At 48.4% G+C, this 20,147-nt stretch overlaps 1 protein-coding gene across 1 annotated transcript in view; it reads right to left on the bottom strand.

Annotated features, from left to right (window-relative positions):
• FAT2 (FAT atypical cadherin 2) overlaps window positions 1-8,839 on the bottom strand; it is a 47,492-nt gene extending 38,653 nt beyond the window's left edge. Inside the window, 2 exon segments of the mRNA XM_087754200.1 lie at window positions 4,806-5,120; window positions 5,575-8,839. Coding sequence (XP_087610326.1) covers window positions 4,806-5,120; window positions 5,575-8,839 — 3,580 coding nt within the window.
• Window positions 8,840-20,147: the final 11,308 nt, after the last annotated feature.

Below are 20,147 nucleotides of genomic sequence, written 5' to 3'. Positions count from 1 at the left end.
CTAGCTGGGAGTCTTACCAAATGGCATTTTTGGGTTTAGCTTCATATGTGTTGAGCCACAAGTCAAAGGGTTGGCTTCTCCTCCTGACCCCAGCAAACTCCTTCTGTCCCTTACCCTGTACCCAATCGCATCTCCCAGTTCCCCTCTCCAGAGCCAGTTACCACTCTGCCTTGAGATCAGAAAGCCCTTGTGGTTAATGGTTAATCACTCTAATTCCCGCACAGAGCCGTGTGCTGCATGGCTGCCAAGATGCACAAACTGCCAGCAATGTTCACACGGCAGCTGAGCACCCAGAGACAGGGAGACGGGGATCAGACTTGGTGCTCGAGAGAAGCCAGCTGGAATTAATGTGTATTTTTATTTGTTGCTACTTGGTTATACACCCTGTGAAGCCAGAAGGCTAAAATGGAAGTGGAAACTGTTATTAAAGGGGAACTGCCATCAGCTTTCATGGCCTGGGGAAACAGTTCCTCGGTTCTTTCTGCTGCCACCTACAAGGACCTGGGAAGTGCACGTTTAGTTTTTAATGAGAGTGATTTGTGTGTGCATGTGCACATGTGTGAGTTACTAGTGCAGTCCCTGCCCCTCTGGAAAACAGCAGCTAGCCCGTCCCACGGGACTTGCGATTGAGTGGGTGTCCTTTATTTGTGTTCTTGTATGTGGCCCTGAAGGTTTCTGCTGAGTCCTGGAGACTGAACAAAACTGTCAAAGGTCCTAATTGCACTTGGCCAATTAGCCAAGCTCTGCATTCACCTGAAGGTCCAGAAATTATCCCTTCTGTTGCTTGCATACAGACAGGCACAAGCTCTGCTCTTGCAGCCTATCTACCCACAGCAATGGGAAAAGATTGTCTGTAATTCTCCCGCTTGCTGCCTGGAAAAGGGAGAGAGGAAAGCTGGTCATGTTGGAACAGGAGCAGCAGAATTAACAGTACATTGTTGTCAGGGAACAAAAAATAATAATAACTTCTGCTGGCAAGAGCAGGGCTGGGGTGGAGGTTGCTGGCCCCCTGCCCTTTCTGCAGGGAAGAAAATCTAAGATAGTTAAAATAGCCAGAATCAGGTTTGCAGGCATTAGGGCTTTCACAAGAGCCTGAGAAGGGAACAGGTTGTTCTCCTGAAATCCTCTTTCTGTTCTCTCACTGTTGCTTCCATTTCACCTTCTCTTCTCTCTTCTCCTCCTACCACCTTCCCTCTGGTTCTGACCCTGCTTTGCACTACTCCATGCTCAGCTGGAGCCTGTGGTACGTTGGCTCAGGGAGCAGCAGTGCAACCAGCCCTCAGGTTTAAAGAGCAGGCTGGATGTCCTTCCATGCAGAGAAATGCTGGGAACCACAGGCATCCTGGGGAAGCCCAGGGACACTGGCACAGCAGGAGAAGGATCAGAAGAACAAGCACTAGATAACAGCTGGAGATGAATAGTCCAAGGTAAATGGATTCGATGAATGGCTTCATCCTGACTCTTCCTGCCACAGCCTCCCAGTTCCTCCCAGTCCTGTCTGGACTGGAACCCCCTTCACACCAGGGACTGCAAACCCTGCACAAAAGCTGAAAACCTTTCCAGCAAAAGAATACCCCTAACCCTACTATCTGCCCGTCTCTCCATGTATCTATCTATCTATCTATCTCTCTGTCTCCCACAAACACTGCTCTGCACCAGCTGCCAGGCTGGGCTGGAGAGATTCCATTGCCGATGGCAGAAAGCTTTCATCTCACAGCACAGTTTTATTCCCTCTTCTCATTAGTCTTTCATTTATTTTCCCTCTTTTTTTCTCCACCATCTTTAGGGAACTGAGACCTGGAAGAGCTTAGAGCCCTTTGGTGGTAGTTCAGGGATGCTGGAGGAGCCAAGCTCTGCTGAGGGACAGTTATCATGGCTGTTCCTGTCTCCTTGCAAGGCCTCAGGAGGAAAAGTCAAGGGGCCTTGCGGGTATGTCTCCACTGGCCAACCCACCCCTGTGTTGAGATACTGGATCAAACACAGAACAAGCCAGCTCCAGGACCAGAAATAGGTTACTTGCAATAGTGTGGCACTGTGTCCTGAATAATTATCCAGGGCTATTCTGCAGGGTTATCCTAGGTGTAGACATGTTTGTTGTAACAGTGAATCAGGACCTTAATTCCTATTAGCGCACAGGATGAGACCAAGCTTCCTCCTCTTCTCCTTCTGCCAAGTGGCTCCTACCAGGAGCGCCCTGCCTAGCAGAGACCCAGACTGACCTCTGGCCCTCTCATGTTCTGGCTTATTTCAGTGCTGATGTGATTTATTTATTCTTTGATGACAGTTTGGGATAGAAGAGAAGAGGTCTCGATCACAGTCTTCTCCGCATGTAGGAGCCTCCCTTCTCATCCGAGTGCTGGAGGAACTCCTGACACAGGCAGATTGTCCTGTCCTTTGCTCAAATTGTGTGGTTAAAAGCAGCAGCCTCTGTGGTTTCCTCTTGAAACTTCGATGTTTATCATTGAATAATGTGGCAGAGATTCAGCTTCATCCCAGATAAGCGGCTCTGCCTGCTCAAACTCTTTTACTGTCTTAGGATTTGGGATTGATCATGGAAGGAGTATTGGCAATCTGGAACATATAGATCTCTAGCATTTCAAGAACTGGAATATTTCTACATCTTTTTGTGATCATTTCTTCTAGGTAGTGAAAGAAGAGAGGCATTTATTGTGTTTCAAAAACAAAGGGGACATGTCCTAACTAAAAATCCAGAATAAGCCTCAGTGGTCTAGTAGCACTATAGCACTCAGATACTTGCAGCGCTTTCTCTTTTCTCCTGTTTAAATGTAAGTCGTTTGATTTGCATTGTATTGGGATAACACTTTTTTGAATACAACCCTGCACTGATGTGAATGACCAGGAACTGAAAGACCAGCAGTTCATCTTCCAATGCTGCACTATCAAGCTGAGACCAAAGATTATATTTTTATTCTACTTAATGGAGCAACTATCATGCCCTCATCCACAGAATGAAAATATCACACGGTTTCCAACAAGCTGCCTACAGCCCTGAAATTTAGACAAGCTGTGATATTCCTTCTGGCAGTAGTAGCAGATGACTTCTCTTTAGATATTGTAAGCATGAGGATATAAACTGCTCAGTTTATGCCAATGTTTGCAGGTAATTATTTGTTCTTTTGGGTGACATGCAAGTAAAACAATAGATAACTGAATCCTCATGAGGCTTGGAAGCAGGTCCTTAAACAACCTCTAAGCTCAGGGTTTAAAGAAGAGACCTCCAGCAACTGTCCAAGAGATAAGATCAGCTCATGAGTTTCTTACAGGACTGTCAAACTTATCACTCTTCACATGCAAATTATCTGACCGTAGAGAGAGATGGATAGGAGATGACTCATAGCCGAGAGAGCTTTTTTGGTCTAAGATGGGAATTAAAGGGTTGGCTTAGAGGTGAGGTGTCTCATTAGCAAATGTTCAGATTTTGCCAGTATCACTTATTTTACCATAAAACACAGCAGCCTTGGAGCATGGCTTTGTAGGGCTGCATTCACACTGAGGTGAAAGTTTTGCCTGCAGAACAGAGAAGGCTGAATTTCCTGCAGGGTGCATGGGTGCAAGCTAGAGCTCAGCAGATGAGGGGAGATAGCCTGGTGTCCTGAGAGCCATTTCTGGTCCACATCCCATCGAAAAGGCAGTGGTCTTCTAAAACAGGGCGTCTGAAGGCACCTCTCCATGGAGATCAGCATTTGAGCAAGCTGTCCATGGGGCTGAGTTGTGCGTAGTCATTTGGATTATGTGGGCAAGTTGGATGCAGAGTAATGCCCTGACCTGGCTAAAAAGCTTCTGAGAGTGGAGGTAGCTACAACTGGGGGTAGCAGTGGTCAGAGTTAGCTGACATCTCCAAGTGTATCTACATGGTGCCAAGTAGAGGCACCCTGTGAATCTCTTGCAACCAGAAGGATTTTGATGTTTCAGCGTAACAATTTCTTTCTAAACACTCTCCTCCTAGCCAGCTGTAGAGGGCTGCCAGATAGCCATTACACCACAGGTAACACCTAATTGAGAGCTGCACTAGCCTTTTACAACACATTCAGCTCCTTTCTCGTCTGAGAGCAGGCTTCTATCCCGCTGCAGTAGGTGAACTGCTTTTATCATCTGCAGGAGATCAAAGTCGTGCAATTAATCCTCTCCCATACTCAGGCTCTCTGCCCTCCCTTCCCTCTTCTCCCAGGAGCTGATGGAGTGAAGGGCTCGGCACAGCTTTCCTTGCCAGACTGGCCCAATGTCAGCTCTGCTGGGATAGTTTGAGGAGGCTGTTTACACAAAACATCAGCAGGTTTTTGATGGCTCTGAAAGATCTGGTAATTAATCCTCAGATGAAAGATACAGTCTAGGAAGACGGCAGAAGAGGCTTACTACACTTACTACATTAATAGTGCCGGAGAACGGGTGGAGCCTTTAAATGCAGTGGGATTCATTTTTATTAATCCTGCCTTGGTCTGTCTCAGGAGCAGATAGTCACCTCCAGAAGGGTGTTTCCTGGCTCAGACTGTGCAATAGGGCAGTTGTTAATAAGGGGGAAGATTAAAAGCAACTGCTTGGTTCTGTTTAAGGCTTTTTCAAAGCACATTTGTGTCATTCTAAGAGCCATCTGGATGCAAATAGCAGCCCTCAGGTTGAGGGTTTCAATCCTTAGCCTTCCCACACAGTGTATTTGGAGACTGGGACTTTTGCTGCAGAAGGAAGTTGTGACAAAGGCAGCTGCGTGGGCTGTTTATATTGAATTGGTAACATCCTCTGGGCACTTGGAAACCTCAAAAACAGATGCTGAGTTGGGTCAGTCTTACCTGTAATGAGGTTAATGGTGAAGAGTCCTTGAGGATTTCCACTTAGGATGTGAAAAGTCAGTTTTCCCTCTGAGCTAGAGTCTGGATCTAAGGCATCAAGCTGAAGGACAGACGTGTTTGGTGGGGAATTCTCCATCACAGAGGCATAGAAGACAGGTCTGGACATCTGAGGTGGGTTGTCATTGGTATCAGTGACTTCAATATAAATTTCAGTCACAGAAGACAGAGGAATTGTTCCCAGGTCAAGAGCTAGCACTGTCAGCCAGTAGTGAGACATTCCTTCTCGGTCGAGTGGCCCTATGGTCCGGATGGTGCCTAGAAGAATGACAGAAAGTGCTTGTGAGGGATTTAAGGAATTCAGACCACTTTGTCCTTAATGCCAGACCAGCCTGCATCTCTAGTCTGCTTCCTGGTCTTTGCTGCAGATATAAACTGTGGCACCAACCTTGTATGGCTGCGAGATTGTGTGGGAGGTGAGGGCTTGCTTGTGCTGAGGGTAATTTAGTACACAAGTGAAAGGGAAGACCTCGGTATTTTGGGGGAGGACAGATATTGATTTTCCATTATTTTAAGGAGACAAACCCTGCTTGCTCCTCCCCAGATACAGGGATGCACGTTGTACATCCCTGCACAAGCAAGATAGATTTGAATGCATGGAACTTTGTAAACAGAGAGAATATAGAAATGTCCTATTGGGCCAAAAAGTCAAGCCAAACACAGCATATAGTTTAAGCCTTTAAGGTACACCATTAAACTGAGCTGTCATTACCTGTGTCCTTTTCAATGTGGAAGACAGACAGGCCAGTGCCCTCTCGGAGGAAATATTGAACCTCTCCATCTTTCCCCTTATCAATATCTTTTGCTGTGACCATCATCACTGATGTGCCCTCAGGGCTGTTCTCCTGCACCCAGCCTTTGAAGACAAAGGAGGCAAAGCGTGGTGGGTGCAAGTTCTCGTTGACATCAAGGATGTTCACTTCCAGGTGGCAGAGGGAAGAGCGAGAGAAGGGCTTCCCACCGTCACTGACCTGCACGGTTAGATTGTAAGAGTCCTTCTTCTCATAGTCCAGCTCCTTCTCCAACCGGAGTGCTCCGGTCAGCTTATCCACATGAAACATCATCTCCTCATCATTAATGAGGCTGTACCTCACCTCACCCCCAGAGCCAGCGTCTGGGTCAAAAGCCTCCAGAAACAGTAGAATGGTTCCCACGGGGAGGTCCTCTGGGACCTTCACGCTGTTGAGGGCTGGGAGGCATTGTGGGGTGTTGTCATTTACATCCTCCAGAGTCACAATGAGGTCTGTAACAGAGAACAACTGGTAACCTGTTTTGGGCTGGTCCCTAGCTTCTATTTTCAGCACATAGCAAGGCCACAATTCTCTATCCAGGACACCTGTAACTGTCACTTCTCCAGTGACACTGTTAATGGCAAACTTATCAGTGGGGGTTAGGAGAGAATATTTTATTCTCCCATTGTCATCTGTATCAGCATCCTCTGCTCTCAGTTGAGCTATTGTTGTCCCTGTTGCTACATGTTCTGGTATCACCACCCAGTAGGCACCTTGTGGGAATTTAGGAGTGTTATCATTAGTATCCAACACATTCACAGCCAAGAGTTTCCAAGATGATTTTTGTGGTGTGCCAAGGTCGTACACAGTAATGTTAAGAATGTAGAAGCTGGTTCGTTCATGATCTAGAGGAGAAAGGACTTGAAGGAGACCCAGTTCCAGGTCAATGGTAAAGCAACTGTCATCATTTCCATCTGAGATCACATAGACCAATTTCCCATTAAAACCAGTATCAGGATCAATAGCTGAAAGGTCAGCAATAGTTGAGTTGACAGGAACAGTCTCTATGATATCAATAGATCGTGGAAAGCTGTCATCAAACTTTGGAGCATTATGGTTTATAAGGTGCAAGTTCAGAGATGTTTCATCATCCTGCCCATGGCCTTGAGACTGAGACTCAATGGAGTGTATGATAGTTTCTGTCAGTTGTTTCAAGACTCCTGTTTCCTCACACTGCATTTTGACAGGGAGACCTTGGCTGACCACAGTGATATTTACAGATGTTGGCAAAGCGTAGTTCTCTCCATCTGTTGCAGTTATTTTCAAAGAGTAGAAGAGTGGCTGTTCAGAAGGAAGATCTTGCAGAGATATTCTAAGGGATATTATTCCAGAGATGGGATTCAGTTCAAAATGCCGTAACTCATTGCCAGACTTGATTTCGTATTTGATATGTTGCAGCTCATCACTGTCGATTGCAGAGACTGTGGCCACTGGGTTCCCAACAGGAAAGTCCCGTGGGATGGTGCCACTGCAGCTTGCCTTCTCAAACACAGGAGCATTATCATTGACATTGCTCAGCATGAGGGAGACGTACACCTCTGTTTCATGGCGGAAGGGTGAGCCCCAGTCTGATGCCCACACTCGCAGATGATACCATCTCTGCATCAACTCATAGTCCATTGACTTGGAGGTGGAAATGATGCCAGAATAGGGGTCAATGACAAAGGGAACCAATTTCTGGTTGGCTATGGTGTAGGTGACAAAGCCATTGTCTCCTTCATCTTCATCTGTAGCCCTTACTGTTAAGACACTGGTACCAGGAGGAACATTTTCATCAAAGGCCCCACGGTATGAAGACTGACTAAAGCTTGGAGCGTGATTGTTGCAGTCAGTGATGTCAATGACAACAGTTGTGGATGTGTGACTGTTAACGGTTGTAACTTCAAGTTCAAAACGAGACTGCTCATGGAAGTCCATTGCTCTGACTGTAGTTATCAGTCCGGTGTGAGGATTGATTTTAAAGCTTGTGCTGTCAGGAGTAGGTCTCAAAATATATTTAAGATTTGGGAAGACTGGTGTGATCTTTACCATAACAACTTGGCTTCCAGCTGGGGAAAATTCACTGAGCTGGACCCGGTACACTTCTTTCTCAAATCTGGCAGAGACATACTTGGAAGGAGGTATATGGATAACTCTAATAGGAGAGAAAAGTGGTGGCTTGCTCTTGTCCTTGGCTTGCAGACTGAGGTTGAAACCAAATGGGTAAAGTAGCCAGTTGACCTCTTTGGTTGACACAATCATGAACTCAGTGCTCCCAAAGTAGGATTTGATGGCTTTGAAATGTCTTCCTGGATCTCCATCCACTAAGTCAACTGAATCTATCCCTACTTCTGAGTCACTGCTTTCTACAGACAGAGTTGCATAGAGAAAGTCTTCGGCTGAGTCAGGTGGTGTCACCTTCACTGAGGAGATAGAGGGGGGTTTCCTGGCAGATGGCTCCACTTGGATCATGAGACTAGCCAGGTTCCCAAAGCCATTCCCCTCCGTGATCTTTCTCATTCTGTCCACAGCCAAAACTTGCAGATGGTGCCTGCCCCGATGGGTGCTGTTCAGCCTGCCTGTGGTCATAACTGCTCCTGTGGTGGGGTGGACGGTGAATAGGTCAGACTTGGTGTTGAGGGCATAGTAGAACTCGGCGTTCTGGCCAGCATCAGCGTCTGTGGCACTGAGCGTGCTGACCACCGTTTTTAGAGGAGTGTCTTCTCTGATGGACACTTTGTAGGAGGGGGGTGAAAAGAGAGGTTTCAAGTCATTTCTGTCCAGAATGTGGATCAAGACTTTGGCCCAGGCTTCATAGGCAAAGGTGCTCTCTGTGGCCTTGATTATTAACATATAACTGTCTTTGACCTCCCGGTTTAAAAGTGCTGTGTTGCTGCTCCTGGTTCTTATTCTCAAGAAGCAGAAATCCCCTATCACGTGCTCCTCTGTTTTAAAGAGACCGGTGGTGTCTCCAGAGGCTATTCTGTATCTGATGTCCCACTCGGGGTCTGTCTTGTAAATACCCATTTTGACGTAGCTCTCCACGTAGGTCTTGGGGGCTGAATTCTCATAGATGGTGGCATTGTAGAAGAAGTGGGTGAAGTGCAGAGGCGAAGTGTTGCCTTTCTCACAGCTCGCCTTGTGGACCACACAGTGCATCAGGAAAACAGCAAAACTCAGGAAGTGCCTCTTGATAGTGACTTCCATGGTGTGGTGTCTCCTTGGGTCCTGCAGGGGTTAAAGGAAGAACATTGGTAATTTTTATTAAGGCCAGTATGTTAGGGGAAAAGCCTTCATGAGCTCAGCCTCACCTCCCTGCTCTCTCTACCCTGACCTTTGGTGATGTGATTGTTATCTCAGCTCTTCTTCCCTTCTGTCCCAGTGAGATACCTGTCCTCCCACATCCTGGTGATGGCTCAGACCTGTTCATGTTCTCTCCTTCAGTTTTTGCCCTTGAAGAAGGCAAAATGTGAAAAGCCATGTGAAATGGTCTAATCAAGCTAACTTCCTATTCTGTGACAATCTCTCCCTCCCTTCATTCTGCCTTCTCCCTAGTCAAACAGCATATTTGAACTCCCCACCCCCAATCCAAACCTCACTTCTGTTTTGTTTCTCCATCTTAACTTCCCTCTCCACACAAGTTCTGGCAAAATATTTTCAAGAGTCAACAGCAAACTGTGACTTGACATCTCTCCCCATGGCTTGTCTTTCTTTTCCTCTCCCCCTCCTACAGCAATCTGTTCTCCTTCCCCAGCAGAGATGCCCTGTTATTTTGTGCAAATTCCTTCTGAATGGCCAGCTCTACATCTTTTTGACAGCTTTAGCTCAGGTCCTAGTCAAGTTGTATCTCGGTTATCACAAAGTTCTTCTAATTTGCAAGTCTGACCCTGGCTGCCTCCTCTGTGTTGCTTGAAAGAGCAGATTTCTAGCAAGACACTTTGACCATGTCACCTTCAGCCGTTGAGTAATCTCTCTGGTTCCTCCTTTATCACGGCAAAGCCCCAGGGTCACAATTCCTGTGGAGGATCTGCCATCCATGACCACCCGCCATCAACTTCCTTCTCTAATGACTCCTGAACATCTGCGGCTCCGTGATTTATCTCTGTGAACATGGTGTATCAAAGAAGGAACTAGGGAGCACATACATGATTAACAAGGATGTAACTTTATTAGCACGCTTTGCAGAGCTTGTTAAAGGATCAAGGCCTGTTCTTTTCAAAAGCTGTGTGTGCTGCTGTGTGTGCATTTAGGGGTTGAAACCAGGGATAAGCTAAATATAGGTGCATATATTTCCCCTAGATATCCCAGGAGATCTTTATCTAGAACTGTTTCTTCCTCTTTTAAATTTAAATTATATATCAAGTACCTGCCAGTCATTTGGCACCTTCCTAATTTAAACAGGGAAGACTTGTTTTTCCAGACACATTTTCAGGACTCATCTCTTTAAAAGCCAGAACTAGTTCAATTTATAAGTCAAGGGAAATGTTAGCAACAAATTATCAGAGCCTAACTGACAATGTGTGTCATATTCTCTCACTGAGATAGCTAATTACCAATAAATACAAAGCTGTAAATTTGACACTTCCTTCAAATCCCTTTTTCCTTGGTAAACAGATGCCAATTGTCCAGAAATCTCCCTGCTGTGGTCATTCCTTTTTGAAACAAATAGTCTGAAGCTGAATTGCAGCCTATGTCACTAGGAAGGGAAACTACCAGAATTGGCAGAGAACCCAACACAATTTGGATTTGCCATAACTGACAAAATTTAGACTCTTGTTTTGATTACATCGTTTCACTTCTAGGAAATATGACATAGTTCTAAATGCACAGCAAATGAAAGAAAATCTTGGAGGACAGGGCTAGGTGATCCAGAAAGGCATGTGGTTCCTTCTGAGAAGTTGAAAACCATGTTCTTAAAAGCTCTGCTTGTTACTTAACAGTGCTTAAGAGTTTTTGCAGCATGTAGGGACTTGCCCAGAGCTACTCCCTTCCAACATTTTCAACTGCTGAACCTGGAAAGAAGACTTATGCATGCTGCGTGCGCGTGTGTCTACTAGGACTGTGGAGCAGGAAAAGTCACATACAATTCAGAGTAGAATAAGACAGCAGAATAAAACAGCAACAGAAATAGTGCTATTCTATGAACAGCAGAATTAATGAAGCCGATCGCTTTGTATCTGGGCTAATTGACTTTTTAATTGAATTGTACTGAAATGGCAATGTGAACTCATCTCTTATAAGACATCAGAGAACCCACAAGGCAGAGATGTTATGAATGCCACAACCACAAGAAAAGCTGGAGCTAGAGCACATGCCTTCTCGGGCACCAGCAATTCAATATGGCAGCATAACCTTGAGCAAGGATTGGGTTTTCTGGCATTTAGCAAGATGCAAACTTTCTTCTGAATCTCTCCTGGCATGTCCTTAACCTCACTCTTGCCTGTAGATTTCCTGACATCTAAGAAGGGCTTCACTTTGGTTGGTGTTTTTCCCTCTGTGGGGGCATTAACAGTGTTTTACTCCTCTGTCCAGCTAATTATTTTGCAAAACCTGTCATGACCTCATATTTCTGAGAGCTTTGCTCTCAATTACAAGCTGGGCTGAAAGCAATCAATGGCTTCAGCAGTTATTATGAGGGATGGAGAGTAACTACGCACATGGGGCGTGAGGCAGAAACCTCATTTCCACTGGAAATGATCTGAAACATTGAAAGGCACAGCCAAAACTTAGGGAGAATTTTCTAGGAGGCATCACTATCAGCTTTTAAAGTCTAATAGCTTCTCTTTGTGGCAGGACCCATGCCCAAAGCCCCAACATTAGCAGAGAGAGCCTGTCATGTCCCCTGACAACAACTGCTTGTGCTCTGGGATGTGCTATTTCACCTTTATCACTGCATGTGCATCTGCTTGGACAATTTCTATACCAATTTTGCTGGGGAAATCCTACCTCTGTTGGTCCAGTTCCACACAAGCCCATGTTTGCCCTCTCTTAGTTTATCCTTTGGTAAAAGAATGAGATGGAGAGGGTTGGTGACACTAGTGTCCTTCAAGAGTTGGCTTATTCCAGTTGAGTGTCCTGGGCTCCCAGGAGAGCTTGCAACTTCCCACCCTGGGACTGGAAATCACTACCTACTACTTGTAGCCTGGAGTTTCTTCTTTAGTAGTTTGCACTGGGAAACAGTGGCACACTGTATATTTCTGTTTCTCCAGCATGGTTTTAATGTAAGTTGAAGAGTAATAGGTCTCCCAGGAGATAACTGTGCAGCCCCTGCTCTGTCTGCTGTTTTGGGGATCATTTACACCACATTCACAATGCAAAACCATCCAGAAGGGGGACTGGGACATTTCCAAAGGTTGTGGTGAAGCTCAACAGAAAAATGGGGCACAGTGCTCTGAACAGGGGGCAAATCTGGTTAACTACTGCCTTGGCTCAGCTCCAGGGAAAGCCCCATTGGAACCACCCCTGGAAGGTGTCAGTAACAACCTAGCAGAAACGAGGTGCGTTTCTGTAACTCTTGTACTGCGGATGGGAAAGCTGTGTATCATGTGAAAAAGGCATAAAATTGATTTACTAGCACTTAAAATCACAGAGGGAGGTGGGAGCTGGGAAGCCAAGGAGGAGCAGCGCTGCCAAGCTCAAGGGTTCTGCAACGGAGTTCAGGGATCTCCATGCTGAAACTGGGTGAAATCAACTGCGTCTCTGACAGATTTTTCCTGTAGATTCGGAGAAATATTTTTCCTGTTTTTCTGAGCTGTGCTACGCCCTCTCCTTGTACTGACAGTAATTAGTGCACAATCCATGGGACCAGTGGCAAGGACCATACCTACTTCAGGGCTGTCAGATCAGCTGTAAGCATTAAACACATAAACACCCTCACCTGCCTCTGGTCCCTCATCTCATGGGATCAGTTATTCCTACTCCTGAAAGCTCTCTGCTTCTTTCTTTCATGGCTTCCCTGGGCATGGATGCCCTCCTGGAGCTGGTTGCATGTGGGGAGGCAGATGTGCTGGAGAAAGCCCATCGGTGGGATAGAGCAAGGCAGGTAAGATATGCTCCTGACTGAGGGAAATACCAGGGCATCATTATGTGGTGATTCAACCTCCTCTCGCAATCACCAGGCGAGGATCGGAGAGCCTGGAGGGGCTTCGCCCTCAGCCCTGTAGATGCGAACTCCCCACAGAGCAAGTAAACACTCTGTGTATCTCTAATCAGAGCCTAAGTGTGCGTCTAAATTTAACATCCAAATTGTGATCCTCTGTCAAAGACATGCCCAAATCTGTTGGTTTGAAATGAAGGAACAAACACAGCGTTGAGGTTCAAAGTGTGTGCGTGGGGAGGCTGGGGAGAGGGGTGATTTGCGGGGGATCGGTGCAGGGCATGGCTACTCTGGCCGCCTGGGGTGAGCGGCTGGGGCATGGCCTGGGGGGTCCTCCCGGGGGTCTCCCGTGATGTGCGGCCTGCTGTGTTTGTTGGCCATATTGCAGAAAAGTGCTGCAGCCTGCCAGGAAGCAGGTGTGGCCCCAGCCGCACCTTTCGATTCCCTTCAAGGGGAGCATTTAAAAGCAATAAAACCCCAAAACACAAAACAAGGAGAGTGCTGAGTGCACTAAGAGCAGCATTCCCCTTGCTGGCTGTGGTGAGGGTTGGCCCAAAGTTTTGAGATCAGAAGATTAGAGAAAAATCATCATTTTGATGGGAAAATAAGGACAACTCTTCCCTTATTGCTCTTTTGCCAGCACGCATCCCAAACTCTTTCTTTTGTTCCTCCCCGCCCCCCTTCTCTCTCTCCCTTTTTTTCTTCACTACAAGAAACAGTCTCCCCCCTGGGATAGGTACCGATCAAACCCATCCCCAAGCACATTAACATCTTTGTTGGAGGCTACAAGCACTAGGAGGTGGAGGGGAGAAGGGAGATGTGTTTGGTTGTTCGAATAACCAATGATGGGGTAGTTTAATGGTGGGTCTGAATTTCAATGGTCATTGGGGAATAAAGGGAGCAAAGGAAGTAAATCAGATAAGATGGTGGGTATGAGGCTTTGGGAAAGTAAACAGGAGTTGGGAGTCTGTCTTCTCCTGGCCTAGGTGGTAGCTGAGCAGAAGGGGTTCAGCTACAGTTGGAGCAATATCCTTACAGCTGCCTGCCAAATAGGATTGGAAAGTCACAGGTTAAAAAGTACGCTTCTTGTGCAGTTGTTGAGCCATGTCTGTGAGATGTTTTGATTCCCAGTGCTGAAATAACCCCTGTGTGGGGGCTGGGCTGCTTAGTTAATGTTTGCCCTCTCCTCTGCTGCAGCAATGCTGATGGGAATTAGATCCTTTTCCATTTGGTGCCTTGCTCAGTTTTGGTGAGTTCCCCGCCGGTCGCTCACAAAGCCTGGCCTGCGGGGTTTGAATTCTGTGGCAAGACGGATATTTTTGGAACTATTTTCTTGGACTTTGAAAAACAAACCAACCCATCCCTTCCCAAGCCATGGCACAGAGCTGTTCCCATGGCAGCATTTCTCTGAATGGGATGCTGAATCCGGGCTAGTGGCTGGCGCTGTCCTTGGAGATCCTGCTCCTGAATTCGGTTGTGCAAAGTCTCTGCTTGGTTTTGCTGTGAAGCAGAAGAAATGCATCCTGGAGGTACTACACAAAGCCAGAAAATTAATGAAAAGAGCCCCTGAAGTTATGGTGTTTCATTCCTCAATGTATCTTCAGGTTTTCCAGTGCCTGTGGATGGTTTTCGAAGGGCTGATGTTCATAGGACTGTGTTTTGCAGCAGTCTGCTCGGGTGCTGTGTTCATGTGGGTACAACTTTTTGCTGGACTTGCAGATTCCACCAGGGCGCAGCCAGGCTGTTCCTTCCCCATCTCGTCTTTCCAATCTCCAAATGACTTGGATAGACCTTTGGAAATTGTTTCCAGATTGCTAGACAGCCTGGAGCAAGGCGGCTGATCATTTAAAACCTAGTGCGAGTGCCTTTTACAACCGACGTCTGCCCTTGCTCGGAATGACCTGTGAAATGCCGCTCCTGTTGCTCAGTGAGTGGCCCGTGGGCAGTGCCCAGACCCTGCGCTGTAACGATTTCATGGTTCAGCTCTGTTCCTGGTGATAAAGTGGCTGTGTGCTGACAAGGTGGGCTGTACTGGGGGCTGCTGAGCCATAAAGCCATGGAAAGCCATGGGATTAATGAATGTCATGCTGGTGCGTGGAGCAATGACTCTTGCTTGGACCACCCGGCATGGCAGGGGGTTACACAGAAGTCCTTGAGCAGAATGGATACGGGCCTACAAGCACCATGAAGATGCTCATCCCATCATCTGCTAGCTGGGCCAGGCAGGTGTTTTAACGCTGGGGAGCTTGGGTACCCTGGGGAGCTTGGACCATCAGCCTCTAAGGGGTGTTGGAACAGAGAGTCTTGATGGAGTTTGGGGGAAGCCTGCGAGTCATTGACTTGTGTGGGGCAAGCTGGGCCCCAGGTTGGTAAACCTGGCATGGTGCTGGGACACCCTTTTTCTCTAGTCAGGCTACATTGCTGCAGAGGTTGGTAAAAATGCTTCGTTCTGAGACAGCGCTGCCTTCTCTGGGTCTAGTCTGCAGCGGCCAGCGGACCTGCGAGGGGTCCTGCCAGGACCACTGTTCAGGGCTGACAGTGAGAGCATGGTGGGACACTGACTCTGGAGCAGTGAAGGCAGATGTGCAAGACATGGGTTAGTTGTGCAGGAGAGGAGAGAGCGGGGTGGCCTTCCACATGGGAAGGGCGTCTGGGAAGTGTTTAGTTATTCTGAAGTCCAGCTCCTTCCCCCATACAGCTGAATGCTTTTGCCACCTTTGTCACCGTGCCAGTTGTTCACAAGTCAGATGCTGAGATCCAGACTGGCTCTAAAGGCACCTTCCTCCATGACATCTTACTGTGGCCTCCCCCAGCCAGCCGCTCACCCCCTTCCCCCTTAGGCTTCTTGCCCATTGCCCCATCCTTGTGGCTTTGACTGTGCCCTGCTGCTCTACCTGCTGCCCTGGTTTGCTCCTCCACTGGAGCAAACTGGTGTATTTGCCTCTGAGCCATCCTCTGTCCGTGAGCAAGGCATCACCTTGTTAAGTGAAACCAAAGGCTTTCTTTTTTCACCTTTCTACCTGTGATGTGCATTTCTGTCCAATGCTCTGTGAGGAACCCAGGGAGAGCCTGATTTTGTACTGCTGCCAACACCTAAGCCTAGCTCAGATATGTCACATAGCTGAGGTTTCTCTATCATTGTTGTAGGCCTCCAGGAGCTTGTCTGTTAGGCACAGGAGAACTTGAACAGGCTTGAACTCCCTGTAGAGTTAAAAGGGTCAGTGATCTTTATCTGTCTTGGCATTGCAACATCATTCTAGAGCAAGAGCTAATCGCACAGCTCCAGAGCTGCGGAGTCCTCCGTGGGGGTCTGGGGGTCTGAGGGAACCTTGCAGTGCCAACTGCCTTGCTGCTGGCTCCTGTCCCAGAGGAAGTGCAACATCAGGGAGGTTGAGTTGCTTCTGCCAAGGGCAGGGGGAAGCACCCTTATGCATTATTCCTAATCCCCTTCCTCTCCTCTCCTCTGAAAAGGTCAGCTGCTTTTCCCTCCTCACCGATCGCTTCCTGCCCTCCCCAGTTATCAGCAGCAGAGAGATAAATCCTGCCTGTAGTCCAGAAGCTGCCATTGCACAGATGACCAGGGAGGTGTTGTGGGGTGGTGACTATCTCCTTGGCCAAGGACAGTGGCTAGGACAACCAGGAGACAGGGAGGAAACAGCAGATCCCACTGGTGGCTCTGATGGCAAAGAGGTACCTGTTGCCCGTGAAAAGAAACAGGCCTGGGGGCTGGAGACAGGCAGTACTGGTGGGAAGGGGGCTCGGTGGGAGCTGCTCACCAGGCAGCGTGCGAGGGGCCCAGGGGCTGGGCACTGGGGTGCAGCTGCCCAAACATGTTGGCACAAGAGCCAGCTACAACATGCCAGGTACTCGCGTGAGTGTGCCCTGACCCTGCTGCTGCTGGGACTGTTCACCTCTCTCTCCGGGATTCAGCTCCCATGGAGGCTGTTAGTGCCAAGGACCACATACCTCGGTCACTGCAAACTAGCTGGCCCAACAGGCGTGCCGTGACCATCAGCACAGGCTGTGAGAGCCCACAAGGGATCCTGGGCTCTTTCTTGATTGCTTACTCCTGCCAAAAGTCATACTGAGCCATTCACATTTTCCTCATGCTTGGGATGCAAATTATCTTGCAGTGGTAATCATTCCTCTGTCTGCAGACCGCTGAGGGAAGCTGGCGTGTGGGGTCACATTGTCAGTCCTCCCTGCTACCTTTTGGATCCACTGGCCAGTTTCAGCCAAATTTAAACAGATAGGTAAAGACTTGAAAGGAGTTAGGTTTGCACAAGCTTGTGAAAAGCAGCAGGAGAGAGGAGAGAAATCCAAATTAGGACTCCCAGCTGGAAGAAAAGGCTCTAATGTGAGCCCAACCCAATTATTAGACATCAGAGAATCCACACAAGAGAGAGCGCCCCAGGCAACCAAGCTTCATGGATTCTGCTGCTCACAAAACAGCTGTTTATTTAGGTGCTGCAAAGCCTGTGAGATCCTTTCTGCGATCCCAGCACACAACTCCCATCTGACCCACCAGAGCAGTGAATCCAGACTGGGCTCAGCTCCCACCCCAGCCCGGAGAGAGGAGCAGCTCTGTCTGGTGTTTGACGGGGCTCTAACCATGAGCTGTTTGAGCCTGTGAATCCTCATCTGCACCTTAACTCAACCTGGATGTTTGCAATGAGGACACTGGCTACATCACCTGAGTGCCAGCAGTCCTCCGATGCCCTTTCTGTGATTCCCTGCGGGGAACATACATGTTGTCCTATGATGGGTAAAATTTGTTGGGAAGGAGTCCAAGAGCATCTTGGCACAAAGAGCTGGGCAAGGGGCCATGTGCCCCGCTGGATGCAGGTGAGGAGCCCCGGTGCTCAGCGGGACATGGACTGCTCGACTTCTCTCTGCCCTGCAGCACAGCCCTGGCCACCGTGCCTCCTTCCTCACCTTTTTCTCTCCTACCAGGCAATTCTCATTCACCCGCAGACCTGTCCCTGCACTGATACAGAGATCTTCTCATTCCCCTGCCCAGCACCCTGCTGGTTTTACCCTTCTGGTGCCTGAAGGTGAGCACGGAGAGCAGCTTTCCGCTCCGCCTGCAGCCTCTTTCACTCTGTTGCCATCTGTCTGCCTTGCGCTGCTCCTTCCCGTCCCTCTCCCGTGTTCCGAGGCAGTGTAAGGACACAGAGGACAGAGAATGAATGAGTTGATCAGGGCATGATCCTCCCTCATATAAGGATGGCTGGCCAGGATGTCAGTAGCTGTGCCACAGAAATTCCCTGCAGCAGACATTTATTGAATGCAAAGAGATACCTGCAAGCTGATAGAAAACCTTTGGCCCCCAGACCTGCCTGCCCTTGGGAAATCTGCCTACAGCAGCCCACCTCCTCTGCTGTATCCCCAGCACCATACAAGCTGATGCAAAGCCAGTCACTGGCCTGGGGAGCTCAGAGTTTCACTGGAGAAAAGATTAACCCCTGAGACAGGCATGTTTGCCCAGGCTGGTCTCATTGCCACGGCGTGTCCTTGTCAGGTCTCGTTACACTCCCAGCACAAGGCGCTACCTCCCATTCCGAGCTGTCTGCTGGAAACACGTTTCTGAAAGCTCTCGCCATTGCAACATGTCTGCAGAGCAGGCAGCTGTGCGCGGATGCTCCTCGCAGCACCTGTGACAACCAGATACCAGGCTAGGCACAAAATGTCCCTGTCAACCTGAGCCATATGGAGTAGCTATTCATGGCACAACCAGCATATCCCAGGCTGCCTGAGTCACAGTGTCTATCCAAGGTACAACCTGGTCAGTCCAATACGGTCCCACAATATAAGAATATCAAACTAGGCACACTTGGCCATCTCTCTCTAATCTCTCTCCCAAAATGGCCAGATATCGTTGCTTAGCGGAGCAGTATAAGAAACAAGGCATGTGTAACGTGTTCCTTCTCCCGCTTTCCAGCATCAGTGCAAGTATACAGTTGTTCTTGGGCTGTTGTGTTTAATAACCTCCACTGGAGCTATCCATCCCAAATGGATCGAAACCTTGTTTGAAGCCAAGTACACTTTTGGCCTCTGCAATATCCTGTGGCAATGTGTTCCAGAATTTAATTATGCCCTCTGTGTGAAAAAAAATACTTCCTTTGGTTTGTTGCAAACCTGCTGCTCGTTCATTTCTGAGCTACAAACCTTCCTAACAGCCCTTGCAGCCTGCCCCTCCCTGGAGCTCCTTCTTCCAAGAATTAGGAAAGAAAGTTTCTTTGCTCATAAACCAGTACCTGCCCCATTGCCAAGGAAAAAGTGTGGTTGAGAGAAAAATTGCTTGCTCAGCAAATCAGCTTGCTAACAGACAATGGAGCATCGGTTTTGCCAACCCAGTTTAAAAAAAAAAAGGGCTGAGGGTATTTAATCCTCTTATGTTTGCGCATGATACAGAAGAAAGCCCACTACTGCTTGAGGTGCAGCTGCACTTGCATACTCCACACGTGGCAAAAAACAAAGCAAGGTGCACGGAGCAGGGAATGCCATTTCTGTAGCATGGAGGTAGCTGCAACAATCCTCTAGGACTTGCCTTGGAGCAGTTGGCAGGAGCGTAGGATGCAAAATGCATTAGTTTCTAACAGATGTTTGATTCCAGGTGTTACGCCTCCTTTGAACTCTCCCTTCATACATGAATGATGCTTGTTTGTTTGGAGGGCTGGGAGACGCACTGGCTTCTGAGAGCATTAGGATTTGAAACACATTCATGGTGCAAGCTGTAGCTGAGGGAAAGGCTCAGGAGAGGAGCAGATGCTGCTGCGCTCTCCTCGCCACGGGCAGGGCGGTTGGGCTCACTTTTGCAACGTTACGGAACACGTTAGAGCACAACCAGCAGAGAGACTGAAGCCCCTGGCTGGGTTAGAAACCTCTTGCCTGCCCAGTCCCTCAGGAACCCCGACCACTTATCAGACAGGCGGATGTCCCTGAACTGTTCCCGATAAGGTGAGGTGCCCTGTGTATTAGATGATAAGGGTGCACAATACCAAGCCTGGCAATTTTGCCTCCCCGAATACCGAGACAGCCCAGCCTTCCTCAGGAGCCCGATACAGACTGTTTGCTTTCCGTCCTGAGGCTCCGATAACCTCCCAGGTCTCTCTAGCTGACAGCCTGGAGAGCCATGGCAGCTCCCTATGTGTCCCATGCCCGCTCTTTGTCCCCCTGAGTGCCAGGGCAGAGGATGCAGTGGGCTCCATGCCCTCCTGCCTGGATCCAGGACACCCTGAGCAAAGCAGGAGCCCGTTGACTGCAGCCTTGCCTGCCCCGGCAAAGCCTGCCCAGCTCCGGCCACAACACAGCCCAAGTTTCCACATGTCCTGGAAACTCTCAGCCCTTTGCAGCAGCAAACCCAAGTGAGCGTCAGCTTTTATAAGAGTTTTGTCCAAAGCAACCCCTGTCGTGTGA

Source organism: Nipponia nippon, unplaced genomic scaffold (genome assembly GCF_047370975.1).
Source record: "Nipponia nippon isolate SJK-2023a ecotype South Korea unplaced genomic scaffold, ASM4737097v1 scaffold_17, whole genome shotgun sequence".
Lineage (NCBI taxonomy): Eukaryota > Metazoa > Chordata > Aves > Pelecaniformes > Threskiornithidae > Nipponia > Nipponia nippon.
Note: the sequence above shows the minus strand (reverse complement) of the source record. Positions and strands in the feature narration are given on the sequence as shown.